The 24709-nt window shown below is 43.4% G+C and overlaps 1 protein-coding gene across 4 annotated transcripts in view; it reads left to right on the forward strand.

Annotated features, from left to right (window-relative positions):
* BCAR1 (BCAR1 scaffold protein, Cas family member) overlaps window positions 1-24709 on the forward strand; it is a 240226-nt gene that overhangs the window by 123917 nt on the left and 91600 nt on the right. For all 4 annotated transcript variants that reach the window (XM_068260774.1, XM_068260773.1, XM_068260771.1 and 1 more), the window contains exon 2: window positions 5247-5990. In XM_068260774.1, coding sequence (XP_068116875.1) covers window positions 5322-5990 — 669 coding nt within the window. In that variant the 5' untranslated portion in view covers window positions 5247-5321. The remainder of the gene's footprint in view (window positions 1-5246; window positions 5991-24709) is intronic.

Consider the following 24709-nt stretch of genomic DNA (forward strand, 5'->3'; position numbering starts at 1 on the left):
GATTTTAGATGTAGCCCAATGCGCGATGTCAGAGACAGCAGAAGTGCATAGACGGCACTGTCTGATGTAACCATAAATGTGTTACGATTCACAGTGGAATCGCAATGCATGGCTGCATGCATTTCATCGTGTTTGTGCAGCAATCCGCCTCTAGGGAGACACGATGCATCACCACGGCCACCTACGTTGCAAGTGGAAACTAGGCCTCACTGGTTCCACTGAATAACTTTCTTTTTGTACCTCCTTTAATACGGGTGGCAGACTGGCGTAGTGGATAGCAGTCTTGCCTTGCAGCGCTAGAGTCTCTGCTTCAAACCTGAACATGGAGACAATCAGCATGTTTACTCTATATATACACACAGCTCCCAACTGTTCCTCTTTTGGAGGGACAGTCCCTCTTCGGGAGCCCTGTCCCTCTGCCCCTCTTTCTTCCTCATTTGTCCCTCTTTCAGGACTTTGTCCCTCTTTCTATCTAAATATATATATTTCGCTACTAAATATTTGTGTGTTTGACTATAAACTTTATTCCCATCCTTTAAATCGATATTTTACTAATTTTAGTTGGGAGGTATGCATACATGCAACAATGGTATGCTTAGATTGCTTAAATGTATGTGTCACACAGTGCATTGGGGGAGAGTGGTACCAAGAGGCTGGAAGAGGAGTAGGAGAGGCTGCTATAGCAAGAGAGGGCACCAATAAGCTTTGCTGGTGGTACTAATGGTTATCTATGGTGTGGTGCTTATTTTGCCACTGAGACATGTTTCTCAATAATAGACTGAAAAGTGTAATTGATCGGGGGCAGTTTAATGATTTTGTGCACTTACCGGTATGTTATGAGTTTATCCTTTTTAAAGTCTCACAGCAAGTTATTCCTGGTAATCGAGTGCCTTACATCTCTTTAACAAAATACAGCAAAAATCCCCTTATAGTAAACTTCACGGAATCTGGCCAAGTAGCTTACTGTATCAGAATCGGTCATACATGGTATATTGATACAGGAGCATGGTCAGGACCTGGGGACTGAGTTTATTAAAGTCAGAGATTTACTATAGTACAGTTTACTATAGATTCTGCTGTACTAGTAGGTTGTCCCCAGTGAGGTTCCAATAGACACCTTCTAAAAGTGCCCCAATAAAATGCCAGACAGCATTTGGTAAAAGTGCCGGCTAGCCTCAATAAAGTGCCAGTCAGCACCTGGTAAAGCCAGCCAGCTACTATAACGTTCCAGTCAGTGCCTGATAACTGTGTCACTCTGCCCCATGCAAAGCACCAGCCACTGCTAGCTTTTTTTTGGCACTTCCAGTGTGACTGTGTCTTTAGGGTGTTTGAAAACTGGAAACCAACTATTGTACACACGCTAGATGGTTCCCAGCAGTGATGGCTGATCAGGATCGTCGCTATCAAGAACCTAGTGTGTGTACAGCTGCCCTCAATGCCATTGATGAGTCAGCCAGAGATCAGTTTGGCAAATGTCTCGGCTGAGAACTTGCAGAGGGCATTGTTCTCCTACTCGCACTGCCCACTGTGTCATACACTGTGCTGTCGGACCTCCTCCCCCTTTTCATAGCAACAAGACATGACATGTCGCTAGTTTGTAGGCTAGTGACCTACCTGTACAGACTCTGCTCCAAACTATCACCCAAGGGATCAATTCCCAATCCTCGATCCTCGATGGGTGACACTCCTTGTATTTGTGTACTAGGCTTTACTAACTAATAAGAGTGCCAACAGTCCATTCACTACAGAACAAAGTAGATTTTTCCCAGCTGTACATCACAAGCAGAAACACAGAGCATTTGTTAAAACTATATTAAATGGCTAGAGACAGCCTTTGCCAGCTGGACCTGACACCAACCCGTCAAACAGCAAAATAACTTGTGTCCGCTTTATGTTTGTTTTCAGTATTGCCTTTTTTCCATGCAAGAATCCTGACCAGATAGAGGTCCGATTGTTAGCTGGAATGCAGTGGTTTGTTCTATGGTGTCTTATGGCTGTGCAGACTGTTTCCCCTTCGCCCTCATAAGCACTGAGATTAAGCAGCATTGGCTTTGAACTTGAGCTCTCTGACCTCTGAATCTCTGCTGCAGGATACTTCACATTCCACCATGAGAGCCTGGCTAACTATTAATATTTCACAACCCTATACTACTCTTGCAGAGATTCTTTGCTATTGCAGCCTTATCTGGGTGCTGGGCAGGAAACCTGTTGAAGATGCCTTTTGATTGGTTAACTTTTTTTTTATGTAGGGTTTATCCCCCACATCAAGGGAAAAGGAGGGGTTAGTAATTTATAAACCATGGTAGATACAGACATAATTACATCATCAACCAATCAAACCTTTTACAGGACAAGAGACTGACCAGGTTTGTCATGCTCCAGGGAAATGAATGTCCTGTTTGCTTAGATGGCATACTCACACTCAGCACGGTGGTGTAGTGGTTAGCGCGCTCGCCTTGCTGCACTGGGTCCCCGGTTCGAATCCCAGCCAGGTCAACATCTGCATGGAGTTTGTATGTTCTCCCTGTGTCTGCGTGGGTTTCCTCCGGGCACTCTGGTTTCATCCCACATCTCAAAAACATACAGATAAATTGGCTTCCCCCTAAAATTGGCCCTAGACTATGATACATGCACTACACGATACATACATAGACATATGACTATGGTAGGGACTAGATTGTGAGCCCCTCTAAGGGACAGTTAGTGACAAGTCAAAATACTGTACAGCGCTGCGTAATATGTTGGCGCTATATTAATAAATAAATAAATGCTCATTCATTGTTTTATCATGGGTTGCTCATTAGCACTGACATCACTAGTTGATTTGTACATCCAGCTACAGTTGAAGATGTGTACCAGCTTGAGGCCTGGAACCCACTAAAAAAGCGCAAAGCGCAATCGCTAGCAATTTGTGATAGCATTTTGCAAGTGATTTTGGGAGCGATTTCCCTGCTCCTATACAAATCATTAGAATGGAAATGCTCCCAAAATGCTGCATGTCCTGCGATCTCTCTGGTGGAATCTGTTCCATCCATTTACATTGGCAGAGCGTTTAGGCAAATCGCTAGCGATTGAAAGCACTCCCTAAAAGTTCCAAAAAAACGCTGTAGTCGGTTCCAGGCCTAAAAGGTATTTTAGGAAACCTAACCATTCAATAAGGGTGCATAATCACATCCAAGTTTGAGTGGCCAATCATTGTTCCATTTTACCACTTCTATGTAGTATGAGAGCTTATCTACACAATCTTTTCATAGTATTCAATGTCTGTTGGCCTTCATACTGCATGAAAGTGGTGAAATCGGGCAGGCATTGGCGAATCAAAATTGGAAGACTCTACACACCCTATAGCCTTGTACACACTTCCAACTACGGTTGCCTAGCAGCGGTTGTTACACAATCCCTTAGTGACAGAGGCTGTACAGACATGTTCCTACGCTGCAGTATAGTGACATGTTTTGTCACTATGGAGGCTGGTGGACGGACAATGTGAGGCAGGAGCGGAGCAGGGAAGGGAACAGTGGAGTTGGGCTGCATATGGGCGAGATGATCTGGTATGTTGTATCTCTCCCAATGTATCAGGGCCGTCTGTACACACACTTGATTGTAGGCAGACACCTGTACAGATACTATAAAAAAATCTTACTTTATTAACCACCTGAGCGGTATGGACAAGCTCAGCTCGTCCTTACCGCCACAGGGGATTGCATGGCACCGGGTGTTTTTTAAAAATAAAAATGGTTTTATATCATGTAGCTAGCACTTGGCTACCTACATGTGTCCCCCGATCGCCGCTGGCACCCTCTGATCCCCCCGATCGCCGCCCTTATACATACCTCCCCCGGAACCCGCGATGGCGCAACCTCTCTAATAGCCTCCAGGCGTCGCTATGGGGAGGATCAGGACTGCGCATGACGTCAGACGTCATGTCCGATCGTTGCCATAGCGACGACAAAAGCTGTTCGGGTAAGTTGCGGTTCTCGCGGAATCGTGGCCAGGTAAATATAGCCGGCAGCGATTGGGGGGGATCAAAGCGGTGCTGGGGGACTTGGGGCACATGTGTAGCTAGCCTAGTGCTAGCTACACTATTTTAAAATACATATAAAACAAAAATTTCCCTCCCACAGATTGAACGCCAGGGACGTTAAATTACAAATAAATTGTATATAAACATCTAAAATGACATCCTTAGCTCTTCAATAATTATCCCTGCCCTCCATTAGATCTTTGCTCCAGCTATGGCAACAGCACCCTGATTTTGTTTACGGGTCCCCTTAATACTTGTAACCTCACTACACAATAGTCTATATAAATGCTAGCATGCAAGTTGCTCATCTATCAGAGGTTAAAAAAATAGCTTGTATGACTGTATACTTCAGATATTATATTGTGAAGGGGACACTGAACAGGAAGCCCTCCAGGATGATTTGTGAAACTGGGCTTTACAATTGATTGTAGACTGTGCTGTGAGGAAAATGCTCTGTTTCTCTACAACTCTGGGCAAACGTGACCAATTGAACAGCCACTGGAAGCATTGCAGGGGGAAGAGGCAGGGCATTTTTCCTCATAAGATGGATGGTTGGACAGACTGCTCATTTACAAATTGCTTGGTATAACCTATTGATATTAAAGTGGACCTGTGTAAAAATAAAGCGTACACCATCAGGCAAGCCAACCAAAGTTATAGCAGTGTAGCAGGAACAAATGTCTAAACACTGACAACTTGCGCCATAAAATCCAGGTTTTGTTCTACCTTTCTGCCTTTGCATACTGCAAAGAGAATGTATCCTCTATTGATGGGAGGTGCCTCATAATGTGGCCTTAGGTACTCTGGGGAACATTTATCGAGAGTGTCTGAGACAAAATATTGGTAGGTTTTTAGGAATCTGTGCAGTATTTTGCATTTCAGAGCTGCCACATGGCTTCCTGGATGCTTAAAGAAGTAGTTGTTGCTGAATTAGGTAATAGGTAAGTATCATTCTGGCTTTTACTTCGGAATTTACAGCAATGGTCCCATTTAAAATAAGAAATACATCTACAGATCTGTAGTATGCTTTACATATACTCTAATGCATATACTCTATTTAATGCAGGCCTTTGTGTGAAGTGGCAAGTTTACGTAAAAAATCCAGCACATTGGCCTGGGTGAAGAATGTTTCAGGTGTATGTTGTCTACCTATTTGTAATTAGCATAAGTCTTTAATAAAATATTTTAGCAAATAATGTGTTTTTATTTCTCTGTTTTGCAGAATGTGCTGGCCAAAGCTCTATATGACAATGTGGCGGAGTCCCCAGACGAGTTGACCTTTCGAAAGGGGGATATCATGACGGTGCTGGAACGTAACACCCAAGGCTTAGATGGATGGTGGCTCTGCTCTCTACATGGCAGGCAGGGCATTGTTCCTGGAAATCGTCTTAAGATACTGGTTGGGATGTATGACAAGAAACAAGGTGGTGGTGGTGACCAGGGTCAACAGAAACCACAACCACCATCCCAGCAGCAACCACCTCAGACTCCATCGCCTTATAACAATCAAGGTGTTTACAATGTTGTTCCCTCAAACCAGTACGCAACCATGCATTCTCCTTACCAGAATCAGAGTGCAGAAAGTGTTTACTTGGTCCCAGCACCACCTAAAGGGCAACAAACACTTTACCAGAGCCCCCAGGGGTCACAGCATCCAGGTCCAAAAACCCCTTCAAAGCAATCTACTGTGTACCAGACCCCACCATCCCAACATCAGTTCTCAAGTCAAGTACAAGACATTTATCAGGTTCCACCTTCCATGAATCAACCACAGGAACTCTACCAGGTCCCAGTAGGATCCACCAATCCCCCTCAAGCCCAGGACACTTACCAAGTGCCACCATCAGTGGGCGGAGGACAAGAGATTTATCAGGTGCCACCATCAATGACCCAGTCACAAGATATTTATCAAGTGCCACCATCTATGGATATGCGAGGAGGAGAGCAGAGGAAACCACCAGGAAAGGTACAGTGCAAAGTTCTTTTTGTTTTATTAAGTAGACCAAAGTGTTAAAGTATAATCAATTACACCAGGCAAATCAATTTTCAATGGAGACACTGACAGTAAAAAAAATCCAGGCAGGTCTGCTTTTTGCATACTAGTTAAAAATAGAAAAAGGTAGCTTGGTTGTACTCTTTATAGACACTGTATAGATTCAGGTAGTCCCCAGTTAATGAATGAGATAGGAAGTGTAGGTTTGTTCATAACCAATATCCATTCTTTAAGGACAGGTCTGAGGAGAAGAAAAAAAAACAAGATCTATTTATCTGGGGCTTTCTCCAGCCCCTTGCAGCCTATCTGTCCCAGTGTCCCTTCCACTGCAGATGCAGACCTCGCCAGGTTGGCATCTTCTGTGCCTGCGCGAGCACAAGGCTGCGCTGCTTACCATCGCGCTCACATGGCCTGGAGCGCTCTGCACAGGCACAGAAGTACTGCGCCTGTGCAGAATGCTCCCGGCCATGGGAGTGTGCTCCTGCAAGCGCAGAAGATGCTGACCTGGCGAGGTTGGCATCTACAATGGAGGGGACCCCAGGACACTGGAGCTGCGACGAGGGACAGATAGGCTGCCAAGGGCTGGAGGAAGCCCCAGGTGAGTAGATCTTGTTTTTTTTCCTCCTCTGATGTGTCCGTGAAAGAAAACCTGTAACGAAAAAATCCTCCCTTGGGGGGTACTCACCTCGGGTGTGGGAAGCCTCCGGAACCTATTGAGGCTTCCCCCGTCCTCTTCGGTCCCACGGCGGCGGCGATAAAGCTCCCTGAACAGCGGGGATGTAAATATTTACCTTTCCGGCTGCAGCGCAGGCGCAGTATTAGCTCTCCGCCTCGGAGATAGACGGAAATAGCTGATTGCTGTCGGGCCGCTCTACTGCGCAGGCGCCTGTGCAGTAGAGCGGACCCGACGGAGATCGTCTATTTTCGCCTATCTCAGTGCGGAGAGCCGCAACAGCGCCCCCGCTGGAGCCAGGAAAGGTAAATAAATCAGCGATTGTCAGGCTTGTCGAGGGAGGATTCCGGGACACTTCGGGGAGACGGCACTGGACTGCCTGCAGCTACAGGGGTGGGGAAGCCTCATTAGGACCCCGAAGCTTCCCCCTCCTGAGGTGACTACCCCCCAGGGGAACTTTTTTTTGTTACAGGTTCTCTTTAAGTCGAAACACTGTGCCATCTCTGTCCTCCTTAACTCCTCTATGCCCCCCTGTGCCTCCAGTGTCCCCCTCAGTGTCACCTCTGTTCTCCTGTGCGTTTAGTGTCTCCCTCTGTGCCATCTCTGTCCCCACCATTTTTTCTTTACATTTTTAAAATGGGCTTTCTAAAAAACTACGAGGTCTTTTTGGAAAAATGTGTTTGCGACTTGATCCGTTAGAATCAAATTTCACGTTTTCAGACTGTTCATACTGGCAGGGGTTCATAAGTCCGGACTGCCTGTATTACAATTTTTTTTTTACAGTATAGATAAAACATTCAGGCAGGTATGATTGTTTTATTTTATTGCTGGTAATGTTTGGCCCTCTAATAGGATCTATTTTCTCCCTTAAATGTTTTGGCAGACTAATGAGCAGGGAAGATGAAACTCTCATACATGGTGGGGCTGAATGATATCCATTAGCTATTGATCCATTAGAAACAAGCTTTGATCGAGCTGCAGCCTGATAATCTGCTGCCGCAGGGAGGAATTTATGCTTGCTAAAATTACAAATCGGCTCATTCCGCTGCTAGGTCAGGCAGTGACTAATGCAAGTTTGTATTTAGAGCTCAATCTAGCATTAACTTGCTGGATGGCAGATTAGCCGTTTTGTTATATTTATATTCTCTTATTTATGTTTTGATTTTACATTGCTTTACAGGAAAATGAAATAAAAATACACCCTATGTAAGCTTTTATGCAGTTTATGCAAAGATCAACACAAAAAAAAAAGAGCTTTTTATATAAAAGTATCTTTAGTTTAAGAATCCTTTTAAAAGTAATTCAGTCAAAAGTCATTCACCTATTTTAACAGCAAATACCAATCAGATTCATGACAATTAGGAGTTTACAGTATTTTTTCTAGGGCTCGGCTACACTTAGGCGTTGGCTATCAAAGCAGGTGGCTACTAATTTTACAAAAACGCTTGGTACCTTCGTTCTTGACCGCAGCGGTGCTAATCACATTCAGTTACATCGCATGGGACATCTCAGTGCACTGAAATGCATGCAGCAGTGGATTGCCGGAATGCATTGCTGCACAGCGCATACCGTTTGCGCACTGTCTGATGCTTTGCTTATAGCTCTAATTTTGTGTTGCTGAAATCAACAATGCATGAGTGTGGACAGGACCTCATGAGTATTGCAGAGGGTAGAATGCTCTGAGGGTAGCAGGTTGTGCCTGTCCTATAATGTCTGTGACCAGAGAATCTGCAGGGAAATTAAAAACAGATACTCACCTAAGGAGAGGGAAGGCTCTGGGTCCTATAGAGCCTTCCCGGCCTCCTCACGGTCCCAGCGTTCCTCTGCAGGCTTCCCTGTTAGCAGTCGTAGACTGCCCTTTTCTGCTTCTGGTGGGCTTTGGGGGTCTTTGGAAACACTTTTTTTTATTTTTACTACAGATTCTCTTTACAGTAGAGCACACAGCTCTGTAACATCTGAATTTACAGGCTCCCATGTACGGGAGTTTCCCCATTGCTTAAAAGGGGTTGTAACATCCAATAATAAAACAAATTGCTGAAAAATAGTGAAAAATAGTGTCCCAAATATATGTCAATCCCTTTTTTTTCTAAAATAGGTCCCTATATGTCCCCTAATTTTTATTGTTATTCTTTACCTGGTCTGTGTGTTTTTGCCAAACTGTGCAGTGACAGATTGTGAGAATATTTTTTTTCTCTTTTTTTAGCAGCAGTAGCAATTTTATCTCAAAATGCAAATAACAGAAACTTTACATTTCAGATAGGATGAGGACACTATGACCAGAAGGTGATTGAATCCCCCCTCCATTTAAATAGTCTAAACAGTGATGTAAGCCTGTTATCTAGTTTAAATATTCTCTGTGTGAGGAACTGTAATCTGTAAATAAGTATTACATTAACACTTAAGGTGCCCATACACTCGTCAGATTGGCAGCAGATAGATAAGAAATGCATCTGATGATCTATCTGATGCGTTTTTAGAACATTTTTTACCAGGATAGAATTCCAATAGATTTCAGTTTGAAATATATTGAAATTCGATCTGATGGCATTTTTTTGCCATCAGATTTCCATTAAGGCCAATGCAAACTGATAAGCAATCTCATCAGATCGACCTAAATTTTCCACCCTGCCAGTTCGATGGAAATCCATCGAAATCGATCGAAAGCCATCGATCGGTCGACTGGCCAACCGATTTGCAAACGATCGATCGATCAATCTGGATCGATCGGTCGGCCAGAAAATCGGCTGAGTGTATGGGCCCCTTTAGCTGAGTTAAAAAAAGGGAAAAAGTGATGTCACTATTGGCATCACAGAGAAAAAGTAAAGATGAAAACCAGCAGAAATATTATTTTCTTTTTTCATATGTTCTTAAATGTGACAGAGAACACTAAAAACAGGATAAGTAAGCTAAATTATTTCTTATTGGGTGATTTATTTTAAATATTTTTTTTTATCCCACATTCCATGAAATTCTCTGATAGAACAATACCATCTTAAATGAGGAGGGGGTGGGATTTGTGGATGGGCAATTGGCATTCTGGTACGAACTCTTTTATGGACAAAGATTTTCCATAGCCTAAACAATCCTAGCCTAAATACACACCATGAAATTTCCCCTCTAATTGAAAAGAATTGGATGATTATTTCCGACATGTCCGATCTGTTCCTGTTCGATAAGGGGATCGATTTTCCAAAGTCATTGTAATGATCCGTTCAGCTGGCTGCACAGGCAGACAGCTGTTTGACCATTCCTCTAGTCTGTTGGGCTGCAGGTCTCTGGAAGAGAGACCTGTCTTCACTTTGCAAGTTTCTGACCTGTTCTGCTGCTGAGGAATTTGCATACATTTGTCACGCAAAGTATCTAGCCGCCTCCCTTGAAGGCTTGCAGCATAAATACCATGTGATCCCACAATCCTTTGCTGGTCATCATGGTTTGTTACTGTTGAAACACTCCTAGAGTGTCAGCCTTGCTATTGTTTGCTAAAGATGATCTTAGAGTTTTCCTGGGGACTGCATTAGGCATCTCTCTAGTACAGTCAGGTTGTATTATTTGTATTGCCTGTTCTGTCTTCTGTTTGACCTTGCGATTGCACTGTCGCCAGCGGTTGGCGATGGTGAATCGTTTGTTTCTGTACTTGGATCACACTTGCTCTGGCGGAAAGAGCAGTGGATCCTGCTAGCCTGTTTCTGTACTTGGTTCACACTCGCTCTGGCGGAAAGAGCAGTGGATCTTTCCTGTACTGTCTCTGAACCTAGACCGCACTCGCTCTGGCGGAAGAGCGGTGGATCTTATCTGACCTATTTCTATTTCTGTTTGTCTGTCTGGATCGCACTCGCTCTAACGGTATCAGCGGTGGTTCCTTTTGGTACTCTGGGAGTGTAGGCCAGTGCTGCGGTTGCTGCTGGCTGCTCCTTCTCTCTGTCTTGTCTGATACGAACGCTTGCTGTAGGTTCGGTGGGGAAACCGTTAAGCAAGCGTTCGCGTTCTCTGTTTCGTGTTTGTGTGGCGTTGGTTAGTTAGGGTGGCGTGCTTGTCTCTGTTGCGCTTTTCGTGCGGAGACCGCGCCGTAAACGCGTTCGCTGTTGCGAATGAGTGCGGTGTTCGCGTTTAGCTAGCATTTATTTTCCTTATCTTCTCATTGTTGTTTGCTGTGCCTTTGCTACTCTCGTGCTCTGTCTTGCTCAGTCTTGTGTCACTTCTGGCAATCGCCTCTCTCGCGATTGCGTTCCTACTTTGTTTCTGCTGTTGTGTGTTCACTGTCGCGGGTTGGCGACTGGATTGGTGGACACACATACACTCTGCGGCTGTGCTCTCTCTCTTTAAGGGCCATCTTGCCCTGCATTGCTTCCCATCATACAATTCCTATCTGGCATCGGTGACGGTGCAGAGGATCTGTTCCTCTGCACTCCACGGCTCCATCTGCCGGCAGGAATTCCCCTCTACAGGTGCGTTGCACCTTTTGCTGGGTTCTCTGATTATACGCTTATGGAGGATTTCCGCAGTGTCAGCACGCATCCTGTGCGCTGACCACGGGAAGAATTCCACAATCGTTAAAGTCATCATGGAAAAATTGATCCCATTATCGATCGGGAGCAGTTTGGACATGTACACACAGTACAACTTCCCATCAGATTACCTGTCGATCGATAAGTATCTAACTGTTGACATCTTTTTTTGCAGTTTTATTGGGGCTCTTTATTTATTTTAAAAAAAAAAACTTAATGTACCTACAGAGATGCACAGAAGAAAATCACACACTTTCCACTTTTTCCAATATAGTTCAGACTGCTGGTGATAGAATCCAGCAGGGACACCACTCCTGCATACACTGGGAACAAACAAAATTGGAGACGGCGCACAAATGGCTCAGCAATCAAACTGTATTGGGAGCACACAGAGGTACACATGACATGTTTCGGCGCTGCCCTTCCTCAGGTGTACCGCCGCTCACCCAGGTGACATCTTTATACCCACCCACATGGAGTAATAAAATTACATCACATGACTAAACAGAAATTAAGTCACAAAATACAAAATTGTGCAAAAAAAAAATGTATATACAGTGGGATGCGAAAGTTTTGGCAACCTTGTTAATTGTCATGGTTTTCCTGTATAAATCGTTGGTTATTACGATAAAAAATGTCAGTTAAATATATGATATAGGAGACACACACAGTGATATTTGAGAAGTGAAATGAAGTTTATTGAATTTACATAAAGTGTGCAATAATTGTTTAAACAAAATTAGGTAGGTGCATACATTTGGGCACCACAAAAAAGAAATTAAATCAATATTTAAAAGATCCTCCTTATGCAGAAATTACAGCCTCTAAACGCTTCCTGTAGGTTCCAATGAGAGTCTGGATTTTGGTTGAAGGTATTTTGGACCATTCCTTTACAAAACATCTCAAGTTCATTCTGGTTTGATGGCTTCCGAGCATGGACAGCTCTCTTTAACTCACACCACAGATTTTCAATTATATTCAGGTCTGGGGACTGAGATGGCTATTCCAGAATGTTGTACTTGTTCTTTTGCATGAATTCCTTAGTGGATTTTGAGCAGTGTTTAAGGTCATTGTTTTGTTGAAAGATCCAGCCCCAGTGCAGCTTCAGCTTTGTCACTGATTCCTGGGCATTGGTCTCCAGAATCTGCTGGTACTGAGTGGAATCGATGCATCCCTCAACTTTGACAAGATTCCCAGTCCCTGCACTGGCCACACAGTCCCACAGCATGATTCTCACCATTTGTTGGTTCTGTCCATCCGAGACTTTTCTTGGTCTGCCACTTTGAGCCTTAACGTGAACTGAGCCCTGTGGTCTTCCATTTCCTCAATATGTTCCTAACTGTGGAAACAGAAAGCTGAAATCTCTGAAACAGCTTTCTTTATCCTTCCCTTAAACCATGATGGTGAACAATCTTTGTCTTCAGGTAATTTGAGAGTTGTTTTGAGACCCCCATGTTGCTATTCTTCAGAGAAAATAAAAAGAGTAGGAAAACTTACAATTGACCACCTTAAATACTCTTTCTCATAATTGGATTCACCTGTGTATGTAGGTCAGGGGTCACTGAGCTTATCAAGCCAATTTGAGTTCCAATAATTAGTTCTAAAGGTTTTGGAATCATTAAAATGACAACAGTGCCCACATGCATGCACCTGCCTAATTCTATTTAAACAATTATTGTGCACTTTCTGTAAATCCAATAAACTTCATTTCACTTCTCAAATATCACTGTGTGTGTCTCCTATATGATATATTTAACTGATATTTTTTATCATAACAACCAACGATTTATACAGGAAAATCATGACGATTAACAAGGTTGCCCAAACCTTCGCATCCCACTGTAACTACTGCATCATTCTGGGGAACTACACCCTTAGGTGTCTACCCCAGAAAATCACTGAGGATAGCATCTCCCAGAACCTGTTGCGGATTCAAGTCCGTAAAGTTTTTCATATATTATACGATACCAAAAGCATGATTCAAACAATCCTGTTAGAGATATCCATTAACAGTCATACAAAGGTACACAGTGTGGCTGAATTATAAACTCTAAAAAAAGGAATAGGTTCTCCTAATCTGACTTAAAGAGAATCTGTACTCTAATATTCTTACACTAAAAAGCATACCATTCTATTCCTTATTTTCTCCTGTGCCCCTCTGTGCTGTTTCTGCCACTCTCTGCTGCAATCCTGGCTTGTAATTAACAGTTTTAGGCAATGTTTACAAACAAACTAACCAGCTTCTAATAGGCTCAGCTAAGCATAGTGTGTGAGTATGCAGGGGGCCTGCAGAGGGTGTGTATCGCTTCTACCAATCACAAGCAGCCCTGCACATTCCACACAATCAAAGCCTTAGCCCGACAAACAGGACAGAGGAAAGATACATTGATTTATTACAGAGACAGTGTAATTAGGAAGAGCTGCAGTAAGCCCCAGCACATTAGAACAGGCATAGGAACTCATAGGATAGAAGAACTAAGGCTGAAAAAATTGTTACAGAGTCTCTTTAAGTTATTATTTTATCAAGTAAATTAGAATATGAAAGAGAGCTTGTTTATGATGAAACCGGAAAATAACATTTGGCCTTTTAAAAACAGAAGGTTTTTGCAGGTTTCCCCTTCACACCAGTAAGAAACAACCCTTTCAGCAAGGATTAAATTAAAAAACATTTTAATGTCTATACAGGTATATTCCCCAAACTTCTCCACTCTGTCTGGGGAAATATGATTGTGTTTCCTCAGCTAATCGTAATATGGAGCGATTTGGTGCTGCATTGTCAGTTGGAATGGCATTAGCGTTTAACCGATGGCATCAGAGCAGCGATATGCTGGCAGAGGTAAAGTTTATTTGGATGATGGCCTACTGGCAATAATATCGCTTACATGGGAATCGTCTGAGTGACAGTGGCTTTATCATCCCCGATAGAAGCTGGTGCCAAGATGCTATATACAACCTCCCCCTGCCTCCCCGATAGCAACAAACATGCACGCTTGGCAGAGTCATATAAACATCTGTAGCATAGTCAGCAACTGCTGTGCCCCAAAGGTGCCCCTAGGGCATAGGCCTGCAAGTTCAATCCTTCTTGTAAGTGTATTTTTACAATGACTTTTCTTGCTTCTTGATGTTGTACAAATGTGCTCTGGTGAACACATGAATATTTCAAGAGATTCTTCATTACCTACAAAACTTTGTAAAGGTGTCTGTTCATGTGTAGCTAAGTGGAAGAAAATGGTTGTGCTGTGAAATTCTTCCTGACATTCTTCCTGTGGCAGATCTCCTAAACCTCTAGCTATCTACTGTTGATATGGTGGAGTCACAGATGCCTGGTCTTGTTACTGCATCTACTGGCTTTAACACCGTATGGAGACTTTGGGGCTAAAGAAGCGTGAAAAAAAGGAGAACATAACTGATCCAGCAAAACTGGACTGGATCTTTTAAAAACCTGATTTGAGTTAGCAGACGTTGTTCTTCTTATAAAGCCCTGGCCCCAGTTCTATTGTTGAAAGCTTGGTCCACTATGATGGCTTGGACCCCTTGTTCAAAGTGTCTCCCTTGGGACATATCTCACTTCCATCCAGATCCATAAATAGGTTGTGCAGATCAAGACTTTGTGTTCTGTCACTGTAATGGACATGTTGGCACATCTAAACAGATCCTACGCTTTGCACAGGATCCGACAACATGTACATTTGTCCATTGGGACTCATTCTGTGAATCGGAACATTTTAGGTTCTGGTGTGAATGGAGCCCAAAGACTTGAAACCATTGAACAGTTTCTTACATACCCTGTTAGCCTATCCAGTTTTGTTGAGGTCACATATTCTAGTGAATGGCAAGGACCTCTAAGGTCCATACCATTACCCATGATGCCTTTTTTCATACTTTTTCACGGCAAACGATTTTTCGCGATGCTGCATAACATTGTTTATCAAAAATGTGTTAAATGATGTTTCAAAATGCAGACCACCGGCAGCAATTGTTTGTCTTTAAACGACCGCCATGTTGGAGGATTGTTCTGATCCTCATTTACTTTCTCTGTAATTTGCCGTTATCATGTAAACGATCGTTTACACAATTGTTCAGTTCCTCGGCCGCCAATACTTTTAGATTCGGCCAGATGGATCGGGGAACGATCGTTTGTCGACGGAGATCCCTGATTCATCTGGCTGTGAGTACATAGCTTTCAACACTTAGCCACTATCATCCTATTTCGGTATTAGATACATTCGCAAATGGCCAGCACAACAGTCAAGTTTCAAATGTTTATTCTTCCACTATTTTTGAAATTTGACTGGTGAGCTGGCCATTTGCAGATTCATCTGATGCTTAGGATGGCAGCCAGATATCCTTGGTCTTAGCACCCAACTCTGTAGAAGCAATTAATGAGGTGTTCCTACACTTACATACTGTAGACTGATCTATCTCACTATTGAATTCAGATTTGAAAATATATTAAACAATCTTGGCAGAGGGGTTGCATAAACATCTCCCACTGCCGATACACAAAGAAAAGCAGGATTTGCGCTAGGTCGCTCAGCAGGATATAATACTAGATGGTCAATAACTACTTTAAGCTACCGAAATCAAAGACGGAACTTGGGAGCCATGGGCGTCATGCGAGATTTACATTGGACCCTCTCAACCATGCTATAAATCACAATGTACAGCGCCACAGAATATGTTGGCGCTTTATAAATCTATAATAATGGATATGAAGCACCAATACCTGCCAAGGACCGAAACAGTGTCAGAGAGGTGTACGCAGGGAGGGAACAGATTGTTATAGATTACCACGATTCAAAGCATGTATAAAGGTGATTATTCAGCATAGCACCAACCAATGAAGAGCTATTATGGTGGTTGAAGGAAGACCCTTAGTGGGCCCCTTTGGTCCAGGGACCCCAGTGTAGTTGCAGCCTCTGCATGCCCTGTTGCTACTCCTTTGACCTAAATAAACAGAATACTGCTTAATAGATGTTTTAGCAAAAACATTTGGTTCCCATAGCCAGATATTCTTTACTACTGAAGTTCTTTATATGATACTCTCAATTACAGGAAACATTAAATAAAAGTACTCCCCAAGTTATACTAGATATTGCAATTCATTTTGAAACACTTGTCCCTTGATTATTATCCGCTTTGGAAGATCACAGTCTGCCTCAGAAAAGTGTTTCTTGGCCCCAGTTTCCATGACCCGCCAGAAGCCTTTTTTGTGCTTTTTGCTGTGCCAATAAAGATAAGCAAATTCTCCCAGAAATCCTTTCCAAAAGTGATCACTCCAGAAGGCCAATATTGGCTGTGTGTGTTTAGCTTTACAGGGAATATTTGGGGTGTTAGATTTGGAGGAGTTGGGACTTGTTTACAGTAAAGGGACACCTTATAGTTGGGACATCCTGTAATGGGATGTAGCAAAGTATGGGGAGCACAAGAGGGATTCACCACACAAATAGATGCATTGGAACACTGGCACACTAAATATGTCACATGTGGCACCTATTTTCTGATTATACAGATGTAGACTGCTCATCCATTTAACAGCTGTCCTTTAAAGGATACCCTTTTATTTACCTAGGGCTTCTTCCAGGCACTGTAGTCTTGTAGGTCCCTCGCCGTCCTCCCGATCCTCTTCCTTGATCAGCTATGGACATGCACTACTGCAATTGCACTGGCCCTGCTGCACGCCTCCTTGATCGCATTCTGTGGCCTGGCAGTGTTCTGCACATGTGCAGTACGTTAAGACTCATAACTACGCATGCACAGAACGATCCAGCCGAGGAGGTGCGCCACCAGGCCAGCACATGCACAGTAGTGAGCGACTTAGCTAAGTCGCATACTTTACCGGGATGCACACAGGGCTGTAGAATCTGAGAAATTGGGAATCAAGGTAGAGGACTGGGAGGACAGCAAAAGACCTACAAGACTACATGGGGCTGGAAGAAGCCCCATAGTAAGTGAAAGGGGATACTTTATTTTCAACTTGTGTATCCTTTAATGATACCATGTAGTGAGTCCACATATATAAATCCACAGTTGTATCCAGAAACGTGTTTAGTGAAATTACTGTTTCACTAAATATTTTTCTTGAATTTTATGAAGTAAAACCAAAATTGCAGTCATCAGAAGGGACAGGTTAGGAGTGACGAGATAAGCGGCAGCAGCAGAGAAGCTAGACTGAACTAAGTTAAGGTGGCCATACACTTATAGATTTGCAGCAGATTCGATCATCAGATAGATTTCTGTCAGATGCCTGTCAAGTTCAGGATGAAATCTATTGGCCATTGATCTAAATGCATTATTGGAATATTAGATCCAATGCAACTCTATAGGCCATTGATCTGCTGTCAGCAGCAGATCAACCTAAATTTTCCATCCTGTCAGATAGATCAAATCCATTGAAATCGATCGGCTGATTTGATAGAATAGAGTTCCGATTGATCGGTTCCATAGTGTATGGGGCCTTTTAGTCTATGCAAGTTTAATTTCAGTTTGATTTTGAAGTATCTGAAAAAAAAGAATGTTTACCAGGGTAAAAATCAGCACCTGTGATTAAATGTGTTGTTCTCGTTGCCTAGCAGCTGGGAGGGGTGATCAGGACACCGGGCAGTTGGAACTGTGTCTCATTCTCCCTGTCACCGCCTTTCAACCAAAAAGATGGCTGCCCTCATGAAATCACAAACATTTGCCTGTTCTTTTAAAACTGGGTGGGTAAGAGATTATATTACCTATCTATTTTAATTAACATAACTAAATGTAACGTAATGACAGTATGTTTGTTTAGGCTGAAGTTCCTCTTTAACTGAATACATCCTTCACGTTATTTCCAGTCAAATACAATTTGAATTTTTGCTGATATCAGTCCATCAGAATGATACAGTTGTGCCTTACTACCGCCACGGGGCTCCTTCTTGCACCAAGCTGAATGGTTACGCATCAGCCTGTCCCGTATAAACTGCAGGAAGTACTTTACTGAATATAGCTTACTCAGTAAAAATGCTTATTGTTAATAATATTATTTTATACATTATTAGTCACTGATTGCCTCTTGTCAAATCTTTCCCCTCTCTGATTTATCACGCGTTATGGCATCTTAAAACTGGAAAGGTGCATAACTGTGGAATGTTTGTGTGTTCCAAAGTGATTAGAAACAACGCTTGGTTTCCCAGAGTGCCCTGGGATGAGAATTATGCATAATATCATAGGTTAGGCTAAACATCACAGGGAGGGCGGGGCTACCTACTAATATATAGCAATATATAGATTCCAATGCTGAAACCATGATAAATATTATTTATTTGATGTATTGTATTTATAAAGCACCAACATATTAAGTGGATGGGTATGCTACATTTTACTTTGTCACTTTATTGTGCTTGACATACATTGTGCAGAACTGGGGCTTTGTTTCCATGTATGCTGTTTTTTTTAGGAACAAAAACTTGCATGCCAATGACAGTGGCTCATTTTGATTATATGTAAATGTTCCCTTTTTGCTGCAGAAAAAACCCTATTTTTTGCATACCACACTGGTTTGCATTAGAAAACGCTTATGATTGTTAGTGGCTGGTTAAGTCATAAAAAAAAATATTCGTACAGTAAACTGCAAGACTGTAGTCGTTAAAGCGGTGCAGGCTTGCAGAAAAGCATTTGGCCGACACACCTGCAGACACCCATGTAAACCGGCCCTTTAGAATTTTAATGAATCTGGGTTTCTATGCACCAGGCTTTGTAAACTGGCCTCACTGTGTACAAACATTTACTCTTGTAGTGTACGTTATGAGAAGGGCTCATTTATCTGCAGCTATATACTTCATCAAAACAACACAATTCTCTGTGAGCTTTTATTTCGCCTCGCTTTGTGTGTGCGTTGACCCAGCCCCTCCCCCCCATTGACATGATGCTAGCTGCCATTATTGGGAAATGAAGCATAACCATCAGCTTGAAGCAGCTTCTGCGGCACTCGTACACAGTGTATAACACTTGTCATCACTCCACTGACATACACATCAACATTAGCAAGATTGCCTAATAGCCACAATTGTGTTTCTAGGCAGAAGCTCGGCATTGTAAGCTGCTTGTGCACTGGGGATAAACATTGCCTGAAACGATCAGTGTACAGATAATGCAGTAGCAGAGTACCTCCATGAGAAGAAACACAAAGGGACACAGGAACCACTAAGTGTATAATTGCAGTGAGTGGTTAAGAGATATACTGTATGTGTTGGTGTTACATTGACAAGGGAAGGTTACCAATGGCAACCACCAGTAAAGGCTTGGGTAGAATCACTTATGTCACTCTTGTCATGGATCAGAGGTGTTGCACTGGACTTCAATAAGAGCTCTAAACTTTAAATGACAAGCTAGATTATTGTATATTACTGTATATACATAGGCATTTGGAAGTGCACAGGGGTCTCACAGATAGCAAACATAGAACAAATAAATTAATATAAACTACTTAACCACTTAACGACCGCCTAACGCCGATGGGCGTCGACGGATCGTTAGTGGTATAGCATGGACCGTGAACAGTGTGCGAGCCGCCGATCGCGGCTCGCACGCGTAATGTAAACACGCGGGGAAGAAATCCCCGCTGTTTACATCATACGCCACTGCTGCGCAGCAGCGCCGTAAGGCAGATTGGCGATCCCCGGCCTCTGATTGGCCGGGGATCGCCGCCATATGATAGGCTGAAGCCTATCCTACAATGCGCAGGACGGATATCCGTCCTGCGCAACCCATGGAGGAAGAGGTAGGGAGGGAGCGCAGAAAACGCTGCGGAGGGGGGCTTTGAAGAGCCCCCCCACAAAGCGCAGCAAGCCGGGGGCGATCAGACCCCCCAGCAGGACATCCCCCTAGTGGGGAAAAAAGGGGGGGAAGTCTGATCGCCCTGGCTAAATCCTGATCGGTGCTGCGGGCTGGAGAACCCACGCAGCACCGATATCAGGAAAATTAAATTAAAGTAACTTCTTCAAAAAAAGTTTTCGGAGGCTTCCATTTACTTAGGTAAGTATTTTTTTTCCTGTAAAGTTACATGTTTTATGCAGTCCATATAGCCCTAGCATGCTCATTACAGCGACAGGGCAAGGTATCTGATAAACATGTAACTGGCCCATTTTTTGCTGCATGTGAGGAGATTTGTCTGTGATTTCCAGTTAATAATTCGCCATTTTCTTCATAGCTCCTATTGTACACCACTTACTATAAATACTCTGCTAATGAAAAGCAAGACATAACTAAAAGCAGCTGTTGGGCCTGCAGGGTCATAATTTACAGTATAATTACACAGGGCTGTGGGAGGAGCACACACTCTAATGACTTGTTTGTAAGAAGTTTTCATGGAAACTGGCTTTAGATGTGTTTTAGTTTCTCTTTTTGGGGGTTTTAGTATTAAGGCCAAAATCTCTGCTTGGAATCCCTGTCTGTAGCCAGCTGGACAGATGTAATAATGTTGAGGCCTGAGACTTGTGTATATCTGTGTGCGAGTTTCAGGTAGTAGGTCTGGAGGTAATGCCTTTTATTTAGCAGTAAATTTAAAGCGGTAGTGTACTTAAAGAGAAACCGTAACCAAGAACTTCATCCCAATTAGCAGCTGATACCTCCTTTCCCATGAGAAATCGTTTCCTTTTCACAAACCGTGAATCATCAGGGGGCTCTGTATGGCTAATATTGTGGTGAAACCCCTCCCGCAGTGTCATGTCAGGACCATGGTGGTACTGACATCACACCGTGGAAGCCTTGATGCATTGGCTTCAATTCGCTAAGCATTATCAAACACTTTATCGAACGTTTGGTAATTTACCTCATGAGTAAAATCTAATTTTGAATTCACTAAGGTGTTATAGATTTATCAAATGATTTATCGATAAAATGTTCAATACATCTAGAACACCTTAATGAATTCAAAATTAGAATTTACTTATGAGGTATAGTCTCAAACGTTCGATAAAGTGTTTGATAAAGCTTAGTGAATGGAGGCCATTGTGGGGAATAACAGCTGTTTATAGCTGTTTACAACTGCCCAAAAAAGCAAGCAGCATCTCTCTCCACTGACATCACCTGCCAGCAGTAAAAACGGCACCATGTGATAAATGTCAGGATGTAAATCAGGGAGAGGAAATATTTTAGAATATGCAAACACTGACTAAATCATTTATACATAATTATTGTAAAAATGAAGCACTTTTTTATTACATGATTTTCACTGGAGTTCCTCTTTAAAGAGGCACCGTAGGGACATATAACAGCAGTAGAATGTAGTAAATTATTCAGCATACCCACTTTTATGGTAATTATCCTGAAACACATCTGCAACACTTTCTATGGCTATATATTGCTGTATAATGGTATGTATCCCAGTCTTCCCAGTAATGCTTAGTCTAGAGCAGGCATGGGCAAACTCGGCCCTCTAGCTGTTACGGAACTACAAGTCCCACAATGCATTTGCCTTTGAGTCATGACTGTGGCTGTCAGACTCCTGCAATGCATTGTGGGACTTGTAGTTCCTTAACAGCTGGAAGGCCAAGTTTGCCCATGCCTGGTCTAGAGTGTTTAGCAATGTGTAATTCCACCCCCACCCCCGAGCATTCTGGATAGCCAGGTATTTGTTGTACTGTCTTTGGAACTCTCCGTAAACTAACATTTCGCAGTGATGCACCTGACAGGACTATAGATGCCACCGCAGGTGATACATTTCAGTATGTATAGGGTAAGAGGTGAGCGCAAACACTGACTAAATCATTTTTTTAGGGCTGGTTTCCACTGAACCTGTGTGCTCCTTTCAGGATGCACGCCAACAAGGGCCATGATGTGGCTTGGACAGCAAGCCATTGTACGCCTATGGCAGCATTTCCCTGTGAGACTTACCTTTGGGGAAATGCTGCACATTCACCACGCGACAAGGAGAGGTGTGTGGAACTGTGGATCCAACATTAGCCTTCCACTGTGCTTATTTTAAGTAGCTTTGTCTCGGAACAGCTGTGCTTTGAGTAGAGTGGACTGGACTTGGTTGAATGGCCTAACCTCAGGGAGAGCTGCCCTAATGACCCCATATATGTCTGGGCACAGTTCTCTGATCCCTATTCGTTGTTAAAAATATCTGTAGCGAGCTAGCAAAATATCAGCAGGGCTCCAGTAAGCCTGAGTTGGTCCCCCAAAGATCAGCAGCATCCACTGCTTGGCATCCCTTTCTCTCACCCCACATAACCATGCTCCAGCCCCTGCAGATTCCGGAGCATGGGGGGGGGGGGGGGGTCCATGCCTACCATTCCACTACCAGAGGTTTAGGAGCAGGCAGATGTTCTTTAAGAATGTATATTGTGAACAAATATATAATTTGTAGTTATAAATCGGCATCTAGGCAGTAAAATATAAAGAGACATAAGACAAGTGTGTTTTACGAGTTTAGAAGACAGCATACAGCTGGCAGGCTACTAATTAGAAATTAACTCTAATTATGGCTCATTTAACATACAACCCATGCAGATGGGCCACTGCGGGACTGCCAGGCACTCTGCATCCACTTTGCGTTTGACTTGTTCCTCTAGAAGGAAGGGGAGAAAGTATTCCCTTGTGATTCACAAACCATGACAGAGGAGGAATGCTGAGTGTGTGGAAACGGCAGGTTCATCTTTTCCTTTTCATGGATCTAAAAGGTGAGGACAGAACTGAAAATGAAGCCTTTAAGTGTTTTGAGTCCAGGCCTCTGTTCTGATTCAGGCAAAGTGTAGTGCAGCAGCGTGAATGAATAAGGGGCGGGAGGAAGTTTGGGCGCCCAATTTCGGCTGGTAGAATATCAATGCAATTTACCAATATTTTGTGTGTAAATTATTTTATCATAATATTGGAAAATAATACCAATATTTTACTACAACTTAACCTAACACTTTCCTCACACACAACCCTCCCTTACCCATCCCTAACCTTAACAGCCCACCTCCCCATGCCTAACACTTACAAACACCCCACTCCACACCTAACTTTAACTGTCCCCTAGACCTAACTGACCCCCAACGCCACCCTCTATTACAATAATTTTGTGGCGCCACCATAGATGCAATTATAAATAGCAGCTATATTCTGACATTTGCTATTTATAGGGCACACTTAGTGCAATTTATAATGACACCTATGGCGGTGCCCAAGTTTCTTACGATAGCAGGTACCCAAATTTGCTGCTTTGGTCCAGCACTTCTCTTCTGGGGAGTATGGCCTTGAGGTTTGTACTCTGGCCTCCTGGGAGTAGGGCCTTGAGGTTTGTACTCTGGCCTCCTGGGAGTAGGGCCTTGAGGTTTGTACTCTGGCCTCCTGGGAGTAGGGCCTTGAGGCTTCTACTCTGGCCTCCTAGGAATAGGGCCTTGAGTTTTGTACTCTGGCCTTTTGGAAGTAGGGCCTTTGAGGGTTTTACTCTGTCCTCCTGGGAGTAGGGCCTTGAGGGTTGTACTCTGGCCTCCTGGGAGTAGGGCCTTGAGGGTTGTACTCTGGCCTCCTGGGAGTAGGGCCTTGATGTTTGTACTCTGGCCTCCTGGGAGTAGGGCCTTGAGGTTTGTACTCTGGCCTCCTGGGAGTAGGGCTTTGAGGGTTCTACTCTGGCCTCCTTGATGTAGGGCCTTGAAGGTTGTACTCTGGCCTCCTGGGAGTAGGGCCTTGAGGGCCCGTTTCCACTAGAGCGAATCTGCATGCGTTTCCTACATGCAGATCCGCATAGACAATACAAGTGAATGGAACTGTTTCCACTTGTCAGGATTTCTGAGCGTTTTTCTGTGCAGAAAAAAATCTGCACGGCAGAGCCATCAGAATTCGCATACCGCCTTGCGGTGTGCGATTCGCATACAATGTATTTAATAGGAAATTTGCCTACGTTTTCGTATGCAAATTTTACTGCAAATTTTGCCACTAATTCGCGGGCGCTTTCGCATAAAATCAATGTAAAAGCATACAGGCATTGACATGGTTAAATTCGCATACTCATTAACATTTGCGAAAACGCCTGCGAATTCGCGCCAAAATTCACTGTAAAATTTGCAAACACGTGCAAATTCGTTTTTGCGTTTTCCGCGACTAATTCGCACCGCACAAGTGGAAACGGGCCCTGAGGGTTGTACTCTTATCTCCTGGGAGTAGGGCCTTGAGGGTTGTACTCTGGCCTCCTGAGAGTAGAGCCTTGAAATTTGTACTCTGGCCTCCTGGGAACTCCAGTTCATAAAACTGACCACACAAGTGGGTAAGGGGGCCTAAGACCTAATTCAGTTGCTCATTGCTCTGGCTTCTGCAGTTCCAGAGAAGTCCTTGTAAGTGTATGTCATATGCTGGGACATCAGTAGTGTATAGACTGCACAGCAGTATCACAATGCATGGTTTCATGCAACTTTGGATAAACACAGTGCAATTCTCCATTCATTATAATTGTATGGAATCTGAGCCGCATCAGAGAGAATTACAGAATAGCACAAGTGCCGTGCATTGCTACGGCCTCCTGCATTGTGCAAGTGGAGAAAAGGCCTTTACTGTAGTATCCA

Source organism: Hyperolius riggenbachi, chromosome 11 (assembly GCF_040937935.1).
Source record: "Hyperolius riggenbachi isolate aHypRig1 chromosome 11, aHypRig1.pri, whole genome shotgun sequence".
Lineage (NCBI taxonomy): Eukaryota > Metazoa > Chordata > Amphibia > Anura > Hyperoliidae > Hyperolius > Hyperolius riggenbachi.